We start from the raw sequence: 23,194 nt of genomic DNA on the forward strand, positions 1-23,194 counted from the left end.
GTCTCCATGCAGACCCGGAATCCCCACCTCCCCACCAGGCATGAGCACCAACTGGGTGTTTCAATCCGGAGTCCATTCATTGGCTCCTGGAGAGGAAAGCCTGGGCCCAGCCCTGCTCCCCATGTGTCCCTCTACCCCACAGGCCCCATCTGGAGCAGGGCTAGTGTCCACCCCATCTTGTCTGGCCTCTCCAGCCACTCTGAATTTACAGAAATAATATGTCATCCTCAATGGGCAATCCTTCCCCATCCCCAGGCCTTTGTTTTAAAAATCCTTCTGGCAGGAAAGGTCTCTATTGAAACACTTAACCCTAAATGGAAAAAGAAGGTTCAGGAGGCCTAGATCTGGAAGGAGTCCTTGAAGATCCTCACAACTATGTTCACACTCACTAAGAGTCGGGGGAGCACAGACAAAACCAAGGACATTTTTGCACATTCTAGATGAGTAATAATGAGTTCTGAAAACAATTCATTTCCACTCACTACCCCTTCTGTGAAATCTCTCCCTCTCTCGGCCACCATCTCAAAGGGATGTTTATAAATCTGTTTTGCTTTGCTGCAAAAATGTCCACCAGGGATTCTGCTTCCCCCAGGGGTGCCCTTCAGAATGTTTTACATTTTATAACTTCGAGGGATGGAAAATTCATATATTTGGATTAGCAATTCTCGCAGCCACAGAAGAGGTGCACAGATATCAAACTGCACAGGTGAGGATTGCCCACTGGGGGGTCCTGAGATGGGGAGCTTGCTGGGCCCCACACCTGACAGCCCTGATGCCCACCTGGCATTTCTGCTCTGCCCCACCCTGCCATCCCACCTTCCTCCCATGAATCCTCCTTCTCTCAACTCCATATTCACTCATCAGCTGTTGCTTGTGCATCCCTACGAGCCTGGGGGTTCGAACTTTGCCCTTGTGGAGTTCATGGTCTCCAGCCATGCCCTGGAGAGGCCTTTGCTCTAGCTGACTGTCATCTGTTCCACCCCTGCCATCCTTCCCTCCAAATTCCCACCTCCTGTTTCTCCCCTGTCCCATCCAGCTAATTCACTACTGTCAGGTGAGTTTTCCTGGAACCCAGCTTAAATTGTGTCACTTCCTTTCCCTACTGATACTGATTAATGTCATGTTCAAGGCTGTACAAAGTGGGGTCCTCCTGGCTTTCCAGGTGTGAGCTGCTGTATTGTCTCCCTAACTCTGGTGGGGACCCCAAGGGCATGAGCAGGGGTCTTATCCTCTGGAGACTGCAGCCTGGAACTTGAGGCAGAACTTCCCAATGGTTAAAGACATACTGGCTCTGGGGTCCATCAGACCTGGGCTCAAATTAGCTTCTGCCACATGTTAGCTGTGTGCCCTTGAGTAAGTCACTCACCCCTCAGGGCCTCTATTTTCTTATTTGTTAAAGGGGGTTAATTACACATAGCTGAGGGCCATTGGGAGAAAGAAATGAGCTAATGCAAACACAGGCAGCCATTTCAATTCTGACAGTAATCACGGGCCATGGAAATGCCAGTTGGTCAGCTTGCTGATTCTGACGTGCCAGAGCACAGGTGGCTGGGCCACCATGCACTCACCTGGCAAGAGGAGCCGATGTAGCCAGGGGGGCAGCGGCACTCCTCCACTTCCAGGGCTCGGGGTCCGTTTGAGGGCCCGGGCTGGGCGACCTCCAGGCTGACTGCGCTGATGCTGGCAGCCAGCGGCACCGAGGAGAACGTAGCCCGGACCAGGAGCTCATCCAGGTCAGCTAGTGCCATCAGAAGGTGCTCGCGTGTGGCTGGCTGCCCATCAGGCCGGCGCCAGAATTCCTGGGTGGTGGAGAGTAAACGTGGGTGAGGGGTGTAGGGCTTTGCAAGACTCTCCTGCAGCAACCGCCTCCCCAATTCCTGCCTTTCAGGCACTGATCAAGGACTAGGAGGTAAGGATAGAGCAGTGGGAAGCAGGTGTAAAACCAAACCCGTTGCCATCGAGTCAGTTCTGACTTGCAGTAATCCTACAGAACAGAGTAGAACTGCCCCCACAGGGTTTCCAAGGAGAAGCTGGTGGATTCGAACTGCTGACCTTTTTGGTTAGCAGCTAAGCTCTTAACCACTGTACCACCAAGGCTCCGAGAGGCAGGGGTAGCAGGGCTCAAAGCCAGGCTCCGAGTCAGGGTAGGGGGGTAGGATCAGACAGTGCATGGCCAAAGGCCCCTCACCTCCCGGAACACGATCTCATAGCTCTTCCTTTCAGAGCCCTGTAGCGCCGGTTGGGAGGCCACCAGCATGATGTTGTTACCCTGGGGAGACATCGGTGGGATTGGGAAGAGAACCCAGGAACTGAGGGAAATCCCACTGTCCCCCACCAGCCCCAGCCTCCCCATAACACCCCGCCTCCCATCTCTCCACTCTCCTAGCTTCATGTGCTCAAAGGAGTCGGGACTATGCCCACTGCCCCCTTCTGCCAGCAGCTGAGCCTTTGCCTGGGGAGCATCCAGTCAGGCAGTGGGGGGCATAGGCCTACCCTCCGACCTGTGCCAGGCCAACCAGGTGCTGACTGAAAGGGCAGTAACCCCAAGGGGTCCCTAGCTCCCACCTTTCCCTCTGCCAAGCCAGCTTGGAGCCCGCTGCTCACCGTGATCTGGACGTCAGGGTCGGAGTGTGGGCTGCCCTGAGCCCCAGCGGTGTAGGACAGGGTGTAGTGAAGTTTCCCGCCATACGCCGCCACCTGCAAGGAGGCAAGGCCAGCAGTCGTCACAGCCTTACTCTGCCCTCCTCTGGAGGTGAGAGGGTAGAGCTTCTTGAGGCCTTTTTGTACCTGTGCTGCCCCCACCCCATAGATGCAGGTGTACAGAGAGGCCTGTGGCTACCTAGGACACGGGCCATGTCTCTCTCAGTTCCCCCACAGCCTCAGACATTGTGGGAATGACCCTGAGCAGCCTCTTTTCTGTTTTGGGGTTCCCCATTCCCCATTGCCTGACAGTCCCCAGGAAACAAGCTCCAAGTCCCTTTTCATTTTAAGGAATTTCCCCTATATCAGACAGGGTAATGGTAGTGACCACCATGGGGAGGCAGCTTCCAAAGTTCTCAGTTATGGGGGTGGGGCTGGTAGTGGCTCCCAGAGGCCTTGTGCTCCTGGATAGGTGGACTTTGCTCACAATCCATTCCCCTGCTTTCTGCAAACAGCACTCCTGGCTTCCTTTAAAGAATGGCTCTTCCCCAAATGCAGGCCATGTTGTTGGAGGAGCTTGCACTCCTCCTGCTTCACCGTGGGGACATGAGCCAGGCCTGGCCTGTCTGCATAATGCACCCCCTCCCTCCAGCCCATCAGGGTGGGCATGTGAACCAGGTCTTCCAAGAGGACTTGGTCCTGGCACTTCTGCAAGACAGAGAAACTCCCTTTTCTGGTCTGACTGTAAGCTAATACCATGGAAAGCCAGAGAAGAATGCCAAGTGAGATGAAGTCCTAACAAGCCCCTGGATCCAGCCATGCCTGATACCAGATGTCCTTGGACTTTGTAGTTAAATAAGCTAGTAGATTCTTTGTTGCAGACTAGCCATCTGCATTTGGGTTTTCTGTTGCTCACAATGGACCGGAAGAGTCCACAGGCTTACCTCAGGGGCCTTTCGTGTGGGCAGCCAAGGCCCCAGCTCTGCCCCATGGGGCTTTCCTCTCTCCTCTACCACCAGGACAGTGCTCATATCAATACCCCCACTGCACCAGGACTACCCCATTTATTCATTCAGTTGGTAAGCATTTATTAAACGCCTACTGACTACTTGCCAGGCTACCTCAGCCCTGGAGGTGTCTTCAAAAAGCTCAGGGTGTGGCAAGAAATTCATGGAGCATAGCCAAAGAACCATGAAACTACTGGTTTCCTGTTTGCTTTGAATGCCAGCAAGCTCACAGCCACTTCTGTGGCCAACTGTCCAGCAAGTTGCAGGTGTGCACAGCACAGTGGCTGAAGGAGCTGCCTCTGTAGTCTGAAAGACCCAGGTTCAAGTTCCAGTTCTACAGGCTGAGTAGGTTTGGGCAAGTCACTTAACCTTTCTGAGCCCCACCTTCCTCATGTGGAAGTGGGAGTGAAAATAACACCTACTTTGCAAGGTATTGTAAAGATTAAGACAGGACACATGAACTACTACACTCTGTACAGGCCAAACACTCAGCTTCAAGGCTGCGGGGTTTGTCATTACTCCTAGCTCCACCCTTGGCTTGAGCAGATCTTTCACCTTTGCCCTGAATGTCTTGCCTATTTCTCTGAATGGTTTTTTCTCGCGTATTTATGTGTGTTTTCTTAACTGGCACTTGAAATCATTTTTGGAACAAGATCAAGGTGATATCAATATTAACACTAAAGCCAGTGCCAATGCTAATAGTAAAAAAATGCCCAAGATGATAGAATAAGAATCAGACTATAACTGTGAGCTCTGGGAGCCCAGGGGCCTCTTCTGCATATACATGATCAGCATACAGTAAGTGCTTAATTAACGCTTCTTGGATGAATGGATGGATGAATGCAGTACTTATTGCTGGGCCAGTGATCTGGGAACAGAGTAAAGGAAGCCCAAAGAAGAGGTGCTAGGGAGATCCTCCCAAGTGAGACAACCCCTCTACCAGGGGCCAGGGACAGGTGAAGGCTAAGCACAGAGATGGGTTCAATCCCAGCTCGACCTTCATCTGAACATGGGACCCTGGGGTGACTCCCTTCTCTCCCGACCTCCGTCTACCCATGTGTGTCATAAAGTGCTTTGATGTAAAAACTGATATTTTAGGATTCTGTGACCCCAGTGACCCCAACAACTCCATGTTACCTTGTCCCCCAGGAAGGCCCGGGGCAGCTGCCAATAAAAGAGCCTTTCTGGAAGCAGAGAGAAGCCTTCGTAGGAAAGAGAGAACTAGGATAGAAGGACAGGCAGTGAGAGCTGATTGGGAGCAGGAGGGAGACCGAAGGCAGAAAGGGTCCTGACAGTGGTGGACAAGGACGGGAGGGACAACCAGCAGCAGGGCAGAGGGATAGCACCCCCACCCCCACCCTGATAGCTTAGGGTCTGACCTCGCCCTTGGGCAACATGCATCCCCTCTCTGGGCCTGGATATCCCAACTGTTCTCTCTGGGTGGCGTCTCTTCACAGCTGGCCTCTCCTCACGTCTGTATGTCCTTCTTGTGGGCCCAAGAGGATTTACATGGCACACCAGTAAATGTTCTCAAATGTAATGGCTATTTCAATGTATATTTTAAAATGTGTAACTGTTTTTTTTTTTTTTTAACTGGTGTAACTGAACTGGGTTATGATTGATTTAAAGGAACTGTTGAAGTAAACAGTCCAGGTCTTGTGCAGAAATGGAAGAAGCTGTGAAGTAGGTTCAGAAATGACTAGAGTGAGAAAAGCATGGTGGGTGGGGGTCCCTTGGTGGGTGCCTGGGCACATACCTGAGAGCCTGCTGGGAAAGGCAGAGAAGCTGGGGAGGAGGAGGAGGAAGAAGAGTAAGAGGAGGAGGAGAAAGATGGAGCTGCTCGCAGGGCGGCTGCAGGCTGGGGATCGGGGGCGAGCCACTGGGGAGGGGGGTGAGGGTGGGCAGCAAAGCTGGATAGGAGCTGCCAGATCTCAGCATCCATCCGCCTCTGGGCCTCGTCCACCTGGGGAACCAGAGAGGAAGGACAGGCAGAGGGAGGGAGCAGGGAGGAAACAGGAAGGATGCCTGTGAGGCTTTGCCTCACCCAGGCTTTGCGTAGGCCTAGTCAGTGCCCTGTCCCCAGGCTGCCCACTCACAACTGCCCATTCCTGATGCTCAGCCCTGTACCCGCTGTCCTCTGCTCCTCATCAGCCTAATGGGGATGCACTGGGACGGGCCCAGCTGACCAGGGGCGGTGACTGATGGGGAGAAGCCCACACAGAGAAGAATGCAGCTCTGCCCAGCTCAGGCCAGAGGGGCTGGAGGCCACCCCAGTGGCATTGGTGGTGGGGGCACCCGAGGCCCCTTGGGTCTGACTCTCCACAATGCTTGTGCCCCCAGCCTAAGCCACTACAGCTCTGGAATGTTTCCCAAGGACAACATAGAGTGGGCTGGGCACCAGGCTGGGGACTGAACGGGCATGGGGGGAAAAGGCGCAGGAGGGCTGGTGGCTCAGCCATGGCTCTTGGTCTAAGGACTGAGTTTTGGGTCTCTTCCCTGGGGCCCCAGACACAGCCTGCCCGGGCTAGGCCCTCAGTTACCTGGGATGCCCGCTGGGCCCTGCCCCTGCCCTCTGGGGGCTCCAGGATCCTGCCAGTTGCCACAGGTGCCCGCAACTGCTCCTCTGAGAAGGATGTGCTGTTCTAATGGGATGGAGGGCAGTTCAGACCTCCCAGGGCCCCAGGGCGGAGCCATGGACAATGTCCTCCAGCCATGGACACGGTGGTCAGAAAAGCCCACACTGACTAAGGTCAAAAACACATCCTCCCCTTCCTGGGCTTGTACACAGGGTTAACTCCAGGCCCCCTCAAAGGGACATGTGCACACAGGGGGTTAATGGCGCTGCTTGGGAGCAATGCTGGGACAAGCTCGTGGACAAGGACTAGCACTGAGTCCATTTCCCTGCCACCTCAGTCACTACTCTGGCCACAGACGGACAGCGCTAGGACCAGACTGCACAGCAGGTGAGGCCAGGTGTGGAACATAGCCCTCCTGGCTCTAACTCCCAGGGTCACAGGACTGGATACAGCAATGCCTGCCCTGGGGGCCATCGGGCACTGTCTGGGCTCATGCAGACAGGCATTACTGTGGGTACTGAGTATCATCTCCTCACGCAGTGCTTGCCCTGCCCCAAAACATGACATGCTCACATCACAGCAACTTCACACCACGCATGGCATGGGCCTACCTGGTGAGCCCGGCGCATCCGCGCAAAATATGGCTCCCTCTGTGGGGTGCAGGGAGATGCCAGGAGAGGGAGTCAGAGAGAAAGGTCTGAGAACTGTGGGGTCAAGGCAGCAGGGAGGCAGTAGAGAGGCAGACAGGGGACAAGAGAGCAGGAACTCGAGAAGGGGGAAGAGAAAAAGAGGCAGCCAGCTTGGGAAGAAGGCTGGGATACTTGGGTGTGTCTGAGTAACAGGAATGAGGCAGCCCCAGATCTCTCTCAGAAGAGTCCCTGACCTCCCTGAGGCCCTGTGTCTGGGGACATGTCTGCTGGGTACTGGCCTCAGCCAGCAGGGGACTCCTGGACCAAGCCCACTTTCCCTGGGCATCACCAAGTGGCCTTGATTGTTGGGAAGCACGATCACCCTGGAGTCTGCCCCTAAGGCCCTGCCCCCACAAATACCACCATCACCACCACATTCCAGTAGACCATGGGTGGGGGTAGCAGAGTCAGGTTTGTCTCTGACTACTGCAGCATTTTAAGGGCAGCCTCCAACCTGGGTTTGAATCCAGTATTGCTACCTGCTAGCTGTGTGACTTTGGGCAAGTTACCTAACCCCTCTCTGCCATAGTTTCCTCATTTATAAGATGGGGCAGTAGCAGTATCTGCCACCACCTGTTTGTCAGTTTGTTGTACTGTGGTGGCTTGTATGTTGCTATGATGCTGAAAGCTATGCCACTAGTATTTCAAATACCAGCAGGGACAACCACAATGGACAGGTTACAGTGGAGCTTCCAGACTAATACAACCTAGGAAGAAAGGCCTCGTGACCTACTTCTGAAAATTAGCCAGTGAAAACCCTATGGATCACAACAGATTATTGTCTAATACGGTGCTGTAAGATAAGCCCCCTAGGTCGGAAAGTGCTCAGGCACGCAGTGGCCGTAACAATGGACTCAGGCATACCAATGATTGTAAAGATGGAGCAAGTCTGGGCAACGTTTCGTTCTATTGTACAGCGGGTCACCACAAATTGGAGCCAACTCGACAGCAGCTGACAACAACAAGCAACACCTAGCTCATGTGATTTATTACATGTAAAATTGCTTGGAAGAATGCCTGGCACATAATAAGCACTCAATAAACATGATCCATCACCAAGCACTGAGCCAACAGTGTGGACGAATGAACTGTGAGTAAGCAAATGATGAAACTGAAACCATGTTCTCGTTCTTCCTCTGTTTCCAGGGGCTCACCCAGGACCTGTTTGTTCAATGTCGTTAGGCGTCATCAAGTCAGTTTCAACTCATAGCGGCCCCATGTAACAGAGTAGAAAGCTGCCCCATAGGGTTTTCTAGGCTGAAATCTTTACAGGAGCAGATCACGAGGTCTTTCTCTGGCAGAGTTGCTGGGTGGGTTTAAACTGCCAATCTTTCGGTTAGCAGCGGAGAGCCTAACCATTGCACCAAATGTTGCCACTTGGTTGCTGAATAACTGCATGAAAGCTAATGGTCATTAGCGCTGAGCACTTACTATGTGCCAGGCACGATCTCTGGTCCTCCCAGCCACCCCGGAGCTGAGGTTTCTCAGAAGGTGTCCAGCTGGTAAGTGGCAGAGCTGGGATTTAGGCTGAGGTCTATCTGACCCCAAAGGCCGTAATCATGATGGCAAATGCCAGCTGAATGGCTGGCTAAGACTGTCCTACTGGGGTCTGAGTTACTGCTGGCCCCACTGATCAGCAGGGGCTTGGGATGGAGCTGTGCTGGGGCGCTGGGGGAGGGTCTGCCATCCCACACTGTGTGTCACACCTTGTCTCCCTGGAACGTCTCCGGCAGCTGCCAGTAGAAGGACTCATGGCCAAGCTGAGCGAAGTTGCCAAAAGAGAGCTGGGCCCCGTCGGGCACGGGTTCCACGGTGAAGCTGCCTGTGAGGCGGCTGTTCCGCTGTGGGTTCACCAGGGCGAAGCCCTGGAAGTCCCCAGGGGCAAAGCGGGTGGAAATCTGGAGCAGAACAGATACGGATGTCAGCCTGGGCACTGGGCAGGCACATTGGTGGGTGTGGGTGTCCAGGAAAGGCATTAGAGTGGGTAATGGGGGGGTTGCTGAGGGAACAGGGAGGACATTAGGGTCAGGGCTGGAGGCTCTGGGCTTAGGGCTGAGATGAGCAACACTGAAGTCATGGCGAGGGGATCTGGGTAGGGGTGAGGATCAACAGGATGGGCGCTTGGATGGGCAATATGGGGACAGGGGATGGGCATCTTCATAGGCAGTGGGGACACCAGTGGGACCAGGCTCCTGACTTGCCCTGACGATGACCCAGGGAGCAGATGCTCACCAGGTGGCGGGTGTAGGAGGAGCTGGCGCACTGCTGGGTGACACCCATGCAGAAGCAGGGTAGGCAGCCATCGGGGTTGCTGGCGCTCAGGTGGAAGTGGTGGGGCCGGCAATGGCTACAGGTGAGGCCTTCCACCTGGGCCTGGGTGGAGGGACGGAAAGATGGACACAAAGGGTGCAGGAGCTTGTGTGGGTCTCCTGCACTCCAGCAGCCTCTAAGGCCACCCTTACCAACCACTCCCAGCAGTTCTGGGGAGTCGCTGCCCACCCCATGTCCAAAACCCCACTCCCATCAGATGCCGCTTGATTCCCACCAGACCCCATGCAGCGGGGCAGAGACGAGCCCTCAGGGGGAAGGTGGGAGGGGATGGTGAAAGGGAAGGCCTGGCAACCGTGGTGGCTGTGCCAGGGCCTCCCGGGGGGCAGGGCTCAGACTGACCTTGCACTGGCATTGGCCGGCAGCATCACACTGGCTGCTGACACTGCCCTGGGGGTCACAGTCACAGGGGACTGGCTGTGGCAGCTGACTGTCTCCTGAGGTTGAGGGAAGCCACAGGTGGAGCCCCAAACCTGCCACATGCACCCTATTCCCACCATAATCTGGGCATCTAGCTCACCATTGAGAGAAGGGGTGTTTATTCTGAGCACCCACCATATACTAGGCACCTTACACTTTCACTATAGCCCCCGGGGTGGGTCCTATTACTATCCCCATTTTAGAGATGAAGAAACTGAGGCTGAGAAAGGTAAAATCACTTGCTACAGTCAAAGGAGGGCACAGGCTCTGTCCCAACTTCACCCTAGGGGGACTGGGTACCTGAACCCCAATGGCCTCCCCAATCCTACTCACTTTGGCATGGCTGGCCCTGGCTGGGGTTGCCATAGTAACCTGGGGCACACCTGGGGAGAGAGAAAGCATTTGATGAAAGGAGGGTAGAACCACAGAATCCCAGAGAGCCTGCTCTGAGCCCAGGACTGCTGGGGGCCGCATGTTGAAACTCAATGACCTCACAGAGCTGGAAGAAGCCGATCAGCCTGACTCACCCATTTTATAGATGGGAAAACTGGTAAGAAAAGACCAGAGATATGCTCAAGACCACACAGCCCGTGAGTTAGCATGACCAGGCATTAAGCCAAGGACCTTCATCAAGAATGAGGGGTTTGCAGGAGGATTCTGGCCTGGCTGGGGCAGGGGATGTTGCAGGTAGGAGGTTAACAGCAGGCCAGAACCTCTGAAGGCCTTGAATGCCAGGCTAAAGGTTTAGTCTCCCTGGGAAGGGAACTGAGTATCTTCTTGGGGCTGTGTGAGGTCAAAGCAGGTGGCTCCTCTTTCCTCCTGGCCAGGAGGGCCGGACCCAGCCTAAGGACCCTAGGGATAGCCCCTCCTGCATGCCCCACCCCGCCCTGCCTCACCTCTCACAGCGGCGCCCGCTGTGGCCTGGGGAGCATGCATCACAGGTAGGGTGGCCATCTGTGTCCAGAAAGCAAGTATGCGTAGCCCTGAGAGTGGGGGTGGTGGTGGGGGGAAAACAAATTTCCAGTCAGATGGTTGGCTGCCCTTCCTCCTCTCCCTGTTCCTTCAGATCCAGGGAAGCAGGGGAAGAAAGAGTCTGGCATGTGAACTAATGTGTCTCAGTGCCAGGTGTGTGCCAGGCACTATGCCAAGAGGTCCATGTGCACTCTCTCATTCAATTCTCCTACAAGAGACTGAGGTGGGTATATCATTACCCCCATTTCACAGAGAAGGAAGTAGAGGCCCAGAGAGTGACGTGTATCTTATCCAAGGTGACACATGTGGGAAGCAGCGAGGCCAGGACTTAACCACTGCCTCTCAGAGGGGCTGGGAGGAAGGGGGCCTGAGAGGGATGGTGGACATTTTAGGGAGGGGCAGGGGCAGGCTGGAGGCTGGACGCACTGGCCAGCAGCAGGGGCTCCATGGCACGGGCATGGCTGGCAGTCCTGTGGCGTCCCCCGCTGGGCATCCCCATAGTACCCCGGCTGGCACTGCTCGCACTGAGGGCCCTCCGTGTGGTGCTGGCAGCCCTAGAGGACAGAGTGTGGGTTGAGAATGGGCCCCTGGAGGCCACAGACCCCTGGAGAGGAGAAGAAAGAGGGCAGGGCTCACCTGGCAGGCACCTGTTTCAGGTTCGCAGATCTCTGTGTGGCCATGGCAGCTGCAGCGTTCGCAGGTGCCCAGGTAGAGGCCACTGGACGTGCGTGTGTAGCCTGTGTCACAGTCCTGGGGACAGGAAGGTGGCAGTGGGAGGGGTTTCCCCAGCAGGGTCAGTTCTGGGCAGGGGGCACAGAGTGGCCGGGGCTGGGGTGAGGCCTGGGGAGGTGGGAGAGCTAAAGGAGGAGGAGCTGGCTGGACAGGTGAGGGGGGCAGGGCTCACCTGGCAGGATGGGCCACGGTACCCAGGCGGGCAGGCACACTGCTCCACTTCCAGTGCAGGGTCCTGGCCGGTGTCCTCAGGCACAGCTACGTCCATGCTGATGCCAGAGATCCTGGGCGTGACAAGAGCCACATGAATGAGCACTTACTCTGTGCCAGGCACCCCTGGAGCCTTTTACACGGACTATCTCATTCACCCTCCAATAGCCCCGTGGTGGAGACTATTGGGGCCCCGCTCAGATATCCAGCTGGGTACCTATCCTGAGCTGCTGTGAATGCTGTGACTAGCAGTTTACACCTGCAACTTTCACCGGAGACTCTAACTTTCTTGCCCAGAGGGTTATACCCACCACCCACTCCCCAGAGGTGACCAATGACAGTCTGATACAGAGGACGAGCCTGACCCCTTTGCCTCAAAGCAGGACAACTCTGCAGGGCGATTCACACTCCAAAACTGCCCATGGGATGAGGCTAGGGCTGGACTTGCCCTGAAACCACATCCTTGCTGGGGCCCTTCTCCATGCTGTTTCCCTCCTCCATCCCCTTACACCTTACAGGTTCTCCTTGTGAGTCATATGCACCCAATCCCTGCCTCAGGCTCTGCTACCACGGAGCCCAGCCTAAGACAAGCCCTGCAACGGAGGCACTGTTATTATCTCCATCGTACAGATTGGGCTATGAAAAAGGCGTGAGGCCACAATATCCGTAAGTGGCAGAACTGGAGTTGGCTCCGAGACCTGAGTCCCCCTCCTGTCCTTCGGCCCTGGTCCCAGGCACCTGGTCTCAGCTGGCTGCTGGGTGTAGGACGCCTGGATCAAGAGGGTGTCGATGCCCGCTAGCGCCATCAGCAAGTGCTCCCTAGTGACTGGCTGCCCGTCAGGCCTCTGCCATGCTCGCTGCCCAGGGAAAAACACATGTGCTGCAACCCTTGACATACTAGGGTATCAACACCCTGAGGGAGAAGAGCCCAGGGGCCACTCTCCACACACAGGAAGCGCTCCTGGGACAGTGTTGCTTACCTCCCAGAAGGGCACGGTGAAGGTGCTGGGCTGGCCAGGACTAGGCTCCTGGGACACGTGATGCTCCAAGACGATGTTGTTGCCCTGCAGCACCACCAGGGGCTGCCCGTGCAGTGGCACAGAGCCAGGCTGGGGCCGCTGTGTCACTGTGAAGCGAAGCTCTCCCCCATAGGAGGTCACCTGTGACACAGAATGGACAGGGCACTCAGCTGGACATCCACAGTCAGGCCCTGCCACTACTCCAGTCACATCCTCCATGCAGAATGTCTCGGTCTTCTCCAAAGACACCATGAGAGTCCTGCTTCCAAGCCTTTGCCTATGCTATTCCTGCTGCCTGGAATTCTCTTTCCCTTCCCCCCCTGGTGCCTACCTTGTCCCCCCGGAATCGTGGGGGGAGGTTCCAGAAGTAGGGTCCAGATAGGAGGCTGTGGAAGGAGGAGAAGACTAGCTCCCCAGCTGTGGGTGACGAGATGCCATCACTGGTGGTGTGGGTGCCTGCGGCGTTGGTCAGGCTGAACTGGGTGGGCTCCTCAGAGGCCCCATGAACCTGGAAGAAGGAGAAGGGGCTGGGATGGGGTCCTGGGCTTGGCGCTCAGCATCCCCAGTCCTAGGGTTGGAGGTCCCACCTGCCTGCCAGCCCGCCTCGCACAGGTACCTGGGCACGGCTCCAGGAGGAGCTGGTACACTGGCGGCTGACGCCCATGCAGAAGCACTTGAGGCAGCCGTCCGGGTTTCGAGCATTCAGATTGAAGGAGCCATCAGCACACTCGTTGCATAGGCGCCCCACCACATTGTTCTGCAGGCATAGAGCTGGGAGCTGCAGGATGGCCCATTGGAGGGGCTGCCTGGAGCTTCCGGCCTAATTCGCTCACATGCTAGATGGGGACCCAAGGCCCGGGGGAGCCATGGAAAGAGTACAAGTCTAAGGCATCGCTACCACATGAACACTCACCATCATTACCAATTAATGGGAGTTTATGTGACCAATTGTTTTTCCCTTTTCTCTTTGGCTGTCAGGATGCTCACAAATAAATTTAGATTTCATATATAGCAATTTGGTAAAAATAATTATTGCTACTATTTATGGAATATTTATGGAATGCTCTTAAGTACTTTGTGAGGTATGTGTTATCTCCATGCTTCAGACGAGGAAACTGAGGCTTGGGGATATGAATGACTTACATAGAGTCAGTCAATTTGCTAATCCACTAGGATTTGAGATCAGGACTGCCTGACTCCAAAAATCTGTCCAGGTGTTTCCCCCACTGACACTTGATTCTCCCTTCTCTGACTCTCTGTTTCCTCATCTGGCAAATAGGGATGCTAATACCGACATTACTGCGTCAACATGAAGATTAAACTAAGGCGAAAGCAAATGTATAGAGCAGACACAATGGTCACACAAAGAACAGGTGGCAAAGGATTTGGGAATTGACCCTAGGTCATGCTAGGTCATACTCCCCAGCCCGGGCTCATTCCCCAACGTCAAGCCACCTCTCACGGGGCGGAAGACTCGCCAGCCAGGGCTATCAGCTTCTGGCTAGGTACCGCCCACCAGTCAAGGACCTCTAGAGACGATGGAGCCTCCTTCCTGCAGCTCCTCCCTCCCTGTGTCCTGGAGGCTTCTGGGGTGGGGTAGGGACAGCGGGTGTACCTTACAGCGGCAGGCCTCCCCAGAAGTCCCCATGCTGCCTCGCTCGTCACATCGCACAATCTGCTGGGCTGGGGCACAAAGTGGGTGTTAGGAGGGCAGGTGGGAAATGGGCAGACACGGTCTGGGCAGACAATGAGGACAGAGTGGGGTAGCTCTCCAAACATCACAGGGTCTGGGCTGGGCTCCAAGACTGGAGGCTGGGGTAGGGAAGGGGAGCCTGGTGGGTAGCCAGGGGACGGTGGCTGCTATACTCACTGACAGGCCTGCACTTTCCGCCTGGCTGGATGGGGTTGCCCTCGTATCCGGGGGCACAGCTAGGGGAGACAGGGGACCATGAGTGGCACTTCCATGCCTCCACCCAGTATAGCCTGCTTCCCGTCTCCGCCAGCTCCTCCTCACCTCTCACAGCGGCGGCCTGTGTAGCCTGGCGCACACGCATCACATGTGGCTTGGCCATCTGTGTCCAGGAAGCAGGTGTCTGAGAACCTGTGGGTATCAGGTGGCCAGGCCTTACATCCCCACCCTGTGAACTGATCGCTGTCCACATGGACATAGCATGCTATGATGTTGTCTCCTGGCACACCTGGTCTTGATCTGCAGCCTCATAGCCACACTAGGAAGACAGATGGGCCCATCATGCAGAAGAGGAAACTGAGGCCCAGAGAGGCCAAGGGGTACAGAACAACTTAGTAACCAGGTTGAGATTTGAACCCAGGCCTCCCACATCCCTGCCAAGAGTATGTTCCTCACTCACTAAACTGCCTGCACCTTCCACCATATCTGTCGCGCCCCAAGCCGGGTCTGACCTGCGGGAGGCGTCGATGTATGGGCAGGGACAGGGCCGGCAGGCAGTGGCCGTGGCCTTTGTAGCATCCCCAAAGAAGCCGGTCTTGCATTTGTTGCACTGTGGTCCCTCTGTGTTGTGCTGGCAATTCTGGAGGAAGGGGGAAGGAGCGGCTCAGGTTCTACACAGCAGGCCCTTCCCTTCCCAGGGCCATACTGGGCCAGATGACAAGCTCTGGGATGCGTCCCTGAGGCCATCCAGCTCAGCCTCCTCCATCATGCTAAAATTACTCCACAGCTTCCAAGACAGGTCCTCTTTTGATGACAGGGAGCTCGCCACCTCACATGGCATCCTGTCCCATAGAGGTCCCTTATGCCTACTTTATACTAACCTAAACCTGCCTCCATCTGCACCCACTAGCCAGTTCTGCCCTCTGGAGTCTGTTTTTTCTATACCTGACAGCTCTGAGATTTGGAGATCATAGCTTTGCCCTGCTTGAGCCTTTCCTTCTGTCAGCTCCACAATCTCAGTTCCCTCCAGTACTGCTAAGAAATAAGGTATGACTTCTAGGCTCCTTCCTCTTAGGGCTAACCTCCTACAGGCCATACTTTGGATGGTACCCTCCAGGATTGGTCTGACCAGAGCAGAAAGAAAGTGGGACCTTCACCTTCCTTGTCCTGGACACTATACTTCTATTAATGCATCCAGAGATCACGATCGCTTGGCTGGCAGCCGTAACAGTCAGTGCTAAGCTTGTGGGCACAAGAGAAGCTTAGTTTGCCCTCCCATGCTGCCCTTCCCCCCATCACTGTCCATTGCCCAAGTGCCAGCTGGCACTACTCACCAGGCAGTGACCATACACAGGGTCACAGGAGCTGGCATGGCCATTGCAGTTGCAGCCAGAGCAGGTGCCTAGGTAGGGTCCACCAGGCACCCGGGTGAAGTGGGTATCACAGCTTTCGCAGGACAAGCCGGAATAGCCAATGGGGCATCTGGGGGGTAGGACCAAGAGAGTGGCTGCAGGAACTCTGACGCCCTGCTCTTTCCCTCTTATCCTTGCTGGTGTCCCCGTGTTCCCCAGCCCTGCCAGGTCAGGCACCTGCACTCCTCCACGCTGTGGGCGCGGCCATGGCTGGTGGTGTGGGTGACAGTGGTATCCATGATGATGTCACTGAGCCCCACACTGGCCATCTTGGTGTTGTACACTGTCTGGATGAGCACAGCCTCTAGGCTCTGCAGCACCTGCAGCAACTCTGCTCGCTGCACTGGCCGGCCAGACTCATGGACCCAGTGCTCCTGGTGTGGACGAAGGAGGGGGGGCCACACATCAGTATCCACCCCACCTGCAGCCTCCCTGCACCCCCAGCCCTGATGGCTGAGGCACCACCCACCTCAGAGAACTGGACCTGGCGCTGGTTCACAGCACCAGGCTGGGTGGGTGTGTGACCCCGGGAGAGTAGGCGATATCCAGCACCCACAAGGACCACGTCTGGTCGCTGTACCGGCTCCAGCGTGCCACGTGCCAGCTCATAGCGCACCTTGTAGCGCAGGGAGCCGCCGTAGGAGTCCACCTGGAGAGACAAGGTGGATCAGAGCGGGGCAGCCATGGGCACACTCGAGGCTCACTGTGTCCACCATGAGTGGCTACCTCACCGTCTACGTGCCCACACTCACGACTGATGCTCACTGTGTGCCTGGCACTAAGCTGGGCACAGGGATGCAGAGACGGGTGAGACTCAAGCTCTTCCTTTGGGGAGCTCAGTACAACGAGGGGGTATGATGGTTAATTTTGTGTCAGCTTGGCTAAGCTATGGTTCCCAGTGATTTTGCCAAACATTAGACTTGTTGCTGTTCCATAATGACATCTAATGTAACTTAATGTAATCATCTTTCCACGGTGTAACCTAATGTAATGTTATCAATCATTAAAAGAGGAGTTCCTTAGGGTGTGTTCTACCTCTAGACTACAAACAGATATTCTGGCAGAACTCAGTCTCTCAACTCTGCACTCTTCCCGTTGTCTGACCTACGGATTTTGGACGTTCCACCCCCTACAATTGTGTGAGCCAATCCCTTGAAGTAAATCTCTCTTTTGCTGGTTCTACTTCTCTAGAGAGCCCTAAGACAAGGGCAATATGAAAATGCTGTGCAAAAGGTGCCCGGGGAAGGCCACAAGAGGGGCACCAGACCCAGCCCAGGTATGCGGGAGTAGTCAGGGAGCGCTTCCGAGAGGAGGTGATGCCGAGCTCTTCCCAAAGACTGAGTCATCATTCCTCCCAACCTGAGAGTGGCTGGCAGAGACCCTACCCTGAATGAATGAGGGCTGCGCTGGGGCATGACAATACCCCCCCCAGAGCTGAGTCTGCCCTGCTGCCTACCAGCTTCAGGGGGAGCAGAGCTCACAGGCTCTGGGCATATAACGAGGAGCTCAGCCCATTCCCCACCCAGGGCAGCAGCCTGGCCCCTCACCTTGTTGCCCAGGAACTGCTTGGGCAGAGCCCAGAAAGAGTCATGGACAAGGAAGCGCCGGGACAGGTCGACCAGCTGGAACTCCTGGAGCGCGATGTCAATCTGCAGCTGGGTAGAGGAGAGGGGCTGCACGCCAGGCTGCGTGGGCATCGTCACGTTCACTCCTGTGGGTGGCAGAGGGGCTGGTGAGGTCCATAACACTGCATGTCAGGACTGCCAGAGACCCAGACCAAGGGCTGGGTCCTGCGCCTGCCTGAGACGCCCACCTCAAACAAGATGGGAACGTTCTGGTAGAAATTGAATTTAAAGAGAACTTTGGGTCTCTCTCTCAAAATCAAGAAAAAGCAGTTTTTTTCCTACTAAAGTTTTGAAGTAACGTTTCTCCCAACAAGCTCTGGGGAAAGCCAAAGCTGTGAAGTTGAGGCTGGGACCCATATGGGAAACACAGAGTCAAAGAAAGGTCAAAGGGATTCTTTGCAGCAGGACTTCTCAGAGCCTTCCGTTTGCAAACAGATCTTGGAACAGCCCTCAGGGGGCAGAAGAGAGCTACATGGGGGCTGAAGAGCACCGGCTGGAGCCACAGTGCTGGGCCCAGGTCTGGGCTCCACTGCTCCCCAGGTGTGTGAAGGACAAATGTCTCAGTTTCCCTATCTGTAAAATGGGGGTAACAGTCACCTGCTTCATGGGATTATTATGAAGATCAAATGAGCGAATTAATGTTAAATGCTTAATACAGAGCTTAAAACAAAGCAAGTGCTCAAAAAATGTTTGGCTATTGTTGCTGTTGTTATGATGGTCATCTAGTCTGATCCTCTCCTACACACAGACACACATGCATGTGTGTCTGACACACACACGCAGAAATTTTCTCTACTGCATCGTTGGCGATCTCTAAGCCAGCAGCATCTAAAAGAACTTTCTTTGATGATGACGGAAATGTTCTCGATCTGCATTGTCCAATATTCACCTTCCACGCATAGGCTACCTGCTCTCCCTGGAATCCCTGCCCACCCTGACCATCTACACAATTCCAGTCAGACAGGCCCAGGGTTCTAGCTCTCCTCTAAACAGCTGTGTGATCCCAGGGACAGCCCGCAACCTCTCAGAGCCTCAGCGCTCTCATCTGTAAAACAGTAGAAATAGCCCTGGCCTTGCAAGGATCATTGGCAATTCACGGACTGGGCATGTCACGTCCACGCTGCAGATGTGAGAACTCAACGGATGGTGGCCATGACCATTATTATCCTAAATAAACTGGGGGACAACTTTGGGAGCAAACTTAAGTTTCATGCAAATTGCTCTGAGGTTCCTTAACCAACAAAGGGACGTAATAGGCAGCATTTACTGTACACTTACTGTGTGTGGAGCTAAACCCTCTACATGCATTTAATCCTCTGTGATGAAGGACATAAAGCTCAGCGAGATGAGGGGCTGCCTGATGTCAGGAGTTAAATGACAGAGCTAAGACTTGAACCCAGGTCTGCCTGATGTCTGGGCCCACAGCTTAGCTGCCCTGCCATTCTGCTTCCGTGAAGGGGGAGGAGGGGGAGAAAGGGGGAGAGAGGGGGAGAGACGGGAAGAGAGGGGGAGGGGAGGAGAGAGGGGGGAGAGGGAGGGAGGGAGAGGAAGAGAGAGAGAGAATTCAGTCCAACTGCCTTCCTTTATGTTTGGGAAAACAGGCCCAGAGAGGCCAAGAGATTTGCCCAAAGTCACACAGGCAGGAAGTGGTATAGCTGGAGATCAGCCTGGGCTAAGAAGACATCAAAGTCTGTGCTCTTATGCTCTGGGGACCCTGCCACCTCTTGGTCTGAGGATGATGACATTAGCAAACACTTAGCGGGTGCTTACCATGGGCCAAGTACTATTCTAGGTGGCTTGCATATATTAACTCATTAAATCCTTATGACAACCTTACTGTTGTTGTTAGCTGCTGCCAAGTCAGCCTCTGACTCATGGTGAGCCCATGTGTCACAGAGTAGAACTGCCCCAAAAGGTTTTCTTGGCTGTCATCTTTACAGAAGCAGATCGCCAGGCCTTTCTTCCACAGCACCAATGGGCACATTCAAACCGCGAACCTTTCAGTTAGCAGCTGAATGCCAACTGTGCCACCCGGGCTCCTATAACAACCTAGGAGGTAGTTATTATCTTATCCCCATTTTATATATGTTCAAACTGAGACACAAGACAGTAAGTAACTTGACCAAGGGCACACAGGCTATAAGTATCGAGTCAGGATTGGAACCAGGCTCCAGAGTCCATGAACTTCATAACCTGAGGCGGGAAAATACCAAGTATGGAGGTGGTTTTTCCTAAAGGTGTTTGTTTACCCTGGACCGCTTTGCTTACAGAGCTCAGCAACCCTGTGTCACTCTGCTAACCTGGCCCCCATCTGTTCAGCGTATGCTGCTCTCCCGTATCTCCATCTAAGCCCCCCAGGGTCTGGTGTCTGCCTCTCATTCACGCAGCACCCGCCTGCCCGTCTGCCCACACACCTTTGAAGTCATCAGGCTGGTCAAAGCGCAATCGGATCTGGTCCCAGAAGCGGCGGCTGCTCTGGCACACATTGGTGATGCCAAAGCAGAAGCAGGGCAAGCAGGAAGCACTGTCCTCCAGGTAGAAGTGCCCATCAGGGCAGGGGCCTGTTGGGATGCATGGGTATGGGAGTGGGCTTAGCTGGCAGACAGCCCTGCCCCACCCCACGCCAGCACCCACCTGTCCCCTGCCCCGCACCTCGCTGTGGGATGAGCTCCAGGACCCCGTCGGGAACGCCGAGCACCATGCCACGGGCATTCATGGCCTCGCAGGTGTAGGCACCTTGGTCTGCTTCCTTCACATCACGGATGGTCAGCGTGCCACGGCCACCCTCGCTGGTCATTGTCACCCTGGTGGATACCGAGATAGAGGAGGGAGTCAGGCCTGGGGCACTGGCCCTGCCTCCCCTCATCCCCACCCCTGCCAGGGCCCAGAGCTGCACCTGGGGTGCAATGGGATGTGGCCCCAGTTGAGCCTCCAGTTGATGATGGGGGTGGGCACACCGATGGCCACGCAGGTGAAGGTCACCGTCTGGCCCCGGGAAGCCTGGATCAACTCCTGGGGAAGGGTCACCACCTGGGGGGGCACTGGGGAGACCAGAGCAGGAGTGAGGGGTGTGAGGAGCCCAGGGAGGAGGAGTGGGGGATGACCCAGAGGAGTTAAGCAGGAGAAGCATAGTGCCCAAGGCTGTGGAGAGGAACTGGAACCCTGCCCAGGCCCAGCGCCCAGATCTTGGCCCTGCTTCCCAGCTCCCTGCTCACTGCAGCCAAACTCGTCGCTACGGTCGGGGCAGTCGCTCTCCTCATCACAGTGGAAGCTGGCTGGGATGCACGTATTCGTGGAAACACAGCGGAACTCTGTGGGCCCGCACACGTCCTCGGGGCGCTTGGCAGCTGAGGGACAGAACCAGGGGGTGTGGGCACTGGAGCACTGACCTCAGGGAGGATTGATCCATTTCCTACCTGTCCCCAACAGCCCACCTTGTTCACTCTCTCTAGTTGTCCCCAGGGCCACTCATCTTGTCCACACGACACACAGCTGCCTTCACCACGCCCGGCCCTTGCTGCCACAGACTGTCCACAACACCACACCTAGCATGACACCGTCACAAGTCTATCAAACAGTATGTTGTGTCCCCAACAGTCACTCCATCTGCGTCCCCCACAACAGAATTACACCCGTCACCTCACATCACAGCCAGTGTCCCTCAGCCCCTCAGAGTCACAGAAGCACCATCTTGCCCACACAGACAAGCTCTGTCATTCTGGCACAGCCAAACTGGCCAGTATCTCTAGATACCGGGTAATACCCAACAAGGTTCTCTACTGAAAATGCCTTGCAAGTGGCCTGCAAACCCTAGTCCCCCGCAGGGCTCAGTGCTCTGGACCATAAGGCCCTGCCACCCAGGCCCCACTAACTAGCCCAAGAACGGTAGCAGGCCCCAGGGCAGCCACCTCTCAACTGGCAGGCGCCAGAGGAGGCTTGGCATCAGGCTGGGCCCAATGGAGAATCTACTAGGTGGCAACCCGGTGTTCTTCCTCAGGGAGGCTGAGTTTAAGAGAGACACTGAGACAGGGACAGGAGGGAAGACTGGTGCAGGAATGGAGGCCACACATCCACAGAGAAGGAGCTGAGTGGAGGCTAGGACCATTTGCCAATACCACCTCAGGGTCTTCTGTGTCTGGAATCCTGAAGAGGCCCAAGGCCATGCAGCTTTCACATTCTCTCTATTCTGTGCTTTGTCAACCAGGACTCGGCCTTCCTTTTACGTTTCCCCAGCAGAAGCCTCTAAGACTAAAGTCCTCAACTACTTGCTGTCTCCCAAGGGGTCACTGTTGTCAGATAATCAGCAAGCTTGGAGCCACAGGACGAGTATCATGAACCCGCCAGTCTGTGACATGATGCTGCTTCTCCTGCATTTACTGTGGGGGCAGGGAGGGTGAGGGAAGGCATAGAGGAGAAGCTGAGTCAGCTGACAGGAGAATGTCAACATGTACTCAGAGACCTGATCCAGGGACAAAAAGAAATGGTGTGGAGATTAACCTTCATCTTGGAATAACAAACCTGAGGCTGTACCTCACAGGACCAGACACACAAAATGCTCCCCGATATGGCCTCTGACTCTCCAGCCTCAGGCAACCTTTACTACGCCTCATCCATTCAGCTGACAGCCATAACATCGACTGATAGGTGGATGGGTAATGGACAGACAAATGGATGGTTGTCTGGATGGATGGATAGATGGATGAAAAGGAGGAAGGATGCTGGACAGATAAACAGATGAATAGATGGATAAAGAGCTGGGCAGATAAGATGATGGATGGACGCTTGCATGGGTGGATAGAAGGATGAGAGGATGAGAAGATGTTGTATGGATGGATAATTGGCAAATGGACAATGGATGGATGAATGTATGATTGGACAATAGAAGGACAAACAGAAAGATGGAAGAAGGTAGGATATTGGACAGATGGATGGGTAGACAGATGGACAATGGATGGACGATTGGTTGGATGGCTAGATAAATAAATGTGAGGAAGGACACAGGACAGACAAATGAAAGGATGAGTGGGTGCAGATCTAGGCATATGGATGTACAAATAACTCAGGGCCAATTCTAGATGAAAACTCTCTAGACTCAAAAGGGCAAGGCTTCGGCTCACATATACATCAAGGACCCCATCACCAAGGACTCCAGCATATCAAGCCATCTTGGCCATTTATCTAATCCACACAAAAGCATCAATACCAAAAAGAAAAGTAATGGTAACAAAAATGAAGAAAATAAACAAAGAGGCATTAGCTACAAGCAGTAAGCCACATTGCTTGCTACGAGGGCCAGCTCAGAACGAAGAGGCCTCACCGCACAGGTCAGAGAGATGGATACACCTTAAAATCTGTCCCCAGGGCCTTCACCACTCATGCAGGGAAAGCAAAAGAAACCTGCCCAAGAAGGGGCAGGGCAGGGGCAAGCTAGGCCGGGACGGGCCCCTCGGCACTCACGACAGTTGGCTTCATCGGTGCGGTCCTCGCAGTCAAAGTCACCATCACAGCGCCACAGCTTGAAGGCACAGTGCCCATTTCCACAGGCGAACTCGTTGGGCTCACAGGGTGGCGTGGGGCCTGGGTAGACCAGGCAGAGTTCAGCCAGCACCCTCCCCGGCTGGCTCCCTCCATCCCCAGCACCCCCACCTCCACGTG

General features: G+C 55.0%; 1 protein-coding gene across 10 annotated transcripts in view; it reads right to left on the reverse strand.

The window, feature by feature from the left end:
• Positions 1 to 23,194, reverse strand: part of HSPG2 (heparan sulfate proteoglycan 2) — a 117,789-nt gene that overhangs the window by 38,228 nt on the left and 56,367 nt on the right. For 8 of the 10 annotated variants that reach the window (XM_049878193.1, XM_049878196.1, XM_049878202.1 and 5 more), the window contains 28 exons: positions 22,997 to 23,116; positions 20,755 to 20,886; positions 20,436 to 20,580; positions 20,192 to 20,343; positions 19,954 to 20,100; positions 17,462 to 17,625; positions 16,384 to 16,563; positions 16,092 to 16,288; positions 15,837 to 15,984; positions 15,015 to 15,142; positions 14,608 to 14,694; positions 14,464 to 14,522; positions 14,209 to 14,276; positions 13,210 to 13,371; positions 12,925 to 13,101; positions 12,555 to 12,734; positions 12,313 to 12,431; positions 11,537 to 11,648; positions 11,269 to 11,382; positions 11,059 to 11,186; positions 10,557 to 10,643; positions 9,994 to 10,043; positions 9,583 to 9,677; positions 9,145 to 9,285; positions 8,619 to 8,810; positions 2,605 to 2,697; positions 2,189 to 2,269; positions 1,569 to 1,799 (listed from right to left, as the gene is read on the reverse strand). In XM_049878193.1, the coding sequence (XP_049734150.1) occupies positions 1,569 to 1,799; positions 2,189 to 2,269; positions 2,605 to 2,697; positions 8,619 to 8,810; positions 9,145 to 9,285; positions 9,583 to 9,677; positions 9,994 to 10,043; positions 10,557 to 10,643; positions 11,059 to 11,186; positions 11,269 to 11,382; positions 11,537 to 11,648; positions 12,313 to 12,431; positions 12,555 to 12,734; positions 12,925 to 13,101; positions 13,210 to 13,371; positions 14,209 to 14,276; positions 14,464 to 14,522; positions 14,608 to 14,694; positions 15,015 to 15,142; positions 15,837 to 15,984; positions 16,092 to 16,288; positions 16,384 to 16,563; positions 17,462 to 17,625; positions 19,954 to 20,100; positions 20,192 to 20,343; positions 20,436 to 20,580; positions 20,755 to 20,886; positions 22,997 to 23,116 (3,689 nt within the window). The remainder of the gene's footprint in view (positions 1 to 1,568; positions 1,800 to 2,188; positions 2,270 to 2,604; positions 2,698 to 8,618; positions 8,811 to 9,144; positions 9,286 to 9,582; positions 9,678 to 9,993; positions 10,044 to 10,556; positions 10,644 to 11,058; positions 11,187 to 11,268; positions 11,383 to 11,536; positions 11,649 to 12,312; positions 12,432 to 12,554; positions 12,735 to 12,924; positions 13,102 to 13,209; positions 13,372 to 14,208; positions 14,277 to 14,463; positions 14,523 to 14,607; positions 14,695 to 15,014; positions 15,143 to 15,836; positions 15,985 to 16,091; positions 16,289 to 16,383; positions 16,564 to 17,461; positions 17,626 to 19,953; positions 20,101 to 20,191; positions 20,344 to 20,435; positions 20,581 to 20,754; positions 20,887 to 22,996; positions 23,117 to 23,194) is intronic. The other 2 variants (XM_049878195.1, XM_049878194.1) reach the window with 1 other exon arrangement.

This window comes from Elephas maximus, chromosome 3 (genome assembly GCF_024166365.1).
Source record: "Elephas maximus indicus isolate mEleMax1 chromosome 3, mEleMax1 primary haplotype, whole genome shotgun sequence".
Taxonomy (NCBI): domain Eukaryota; kingdom Metazoa; phylum Chordata; class Mammalia; order Proboscidea; family Elephantidae; genus Elephas; species Elephas maximus.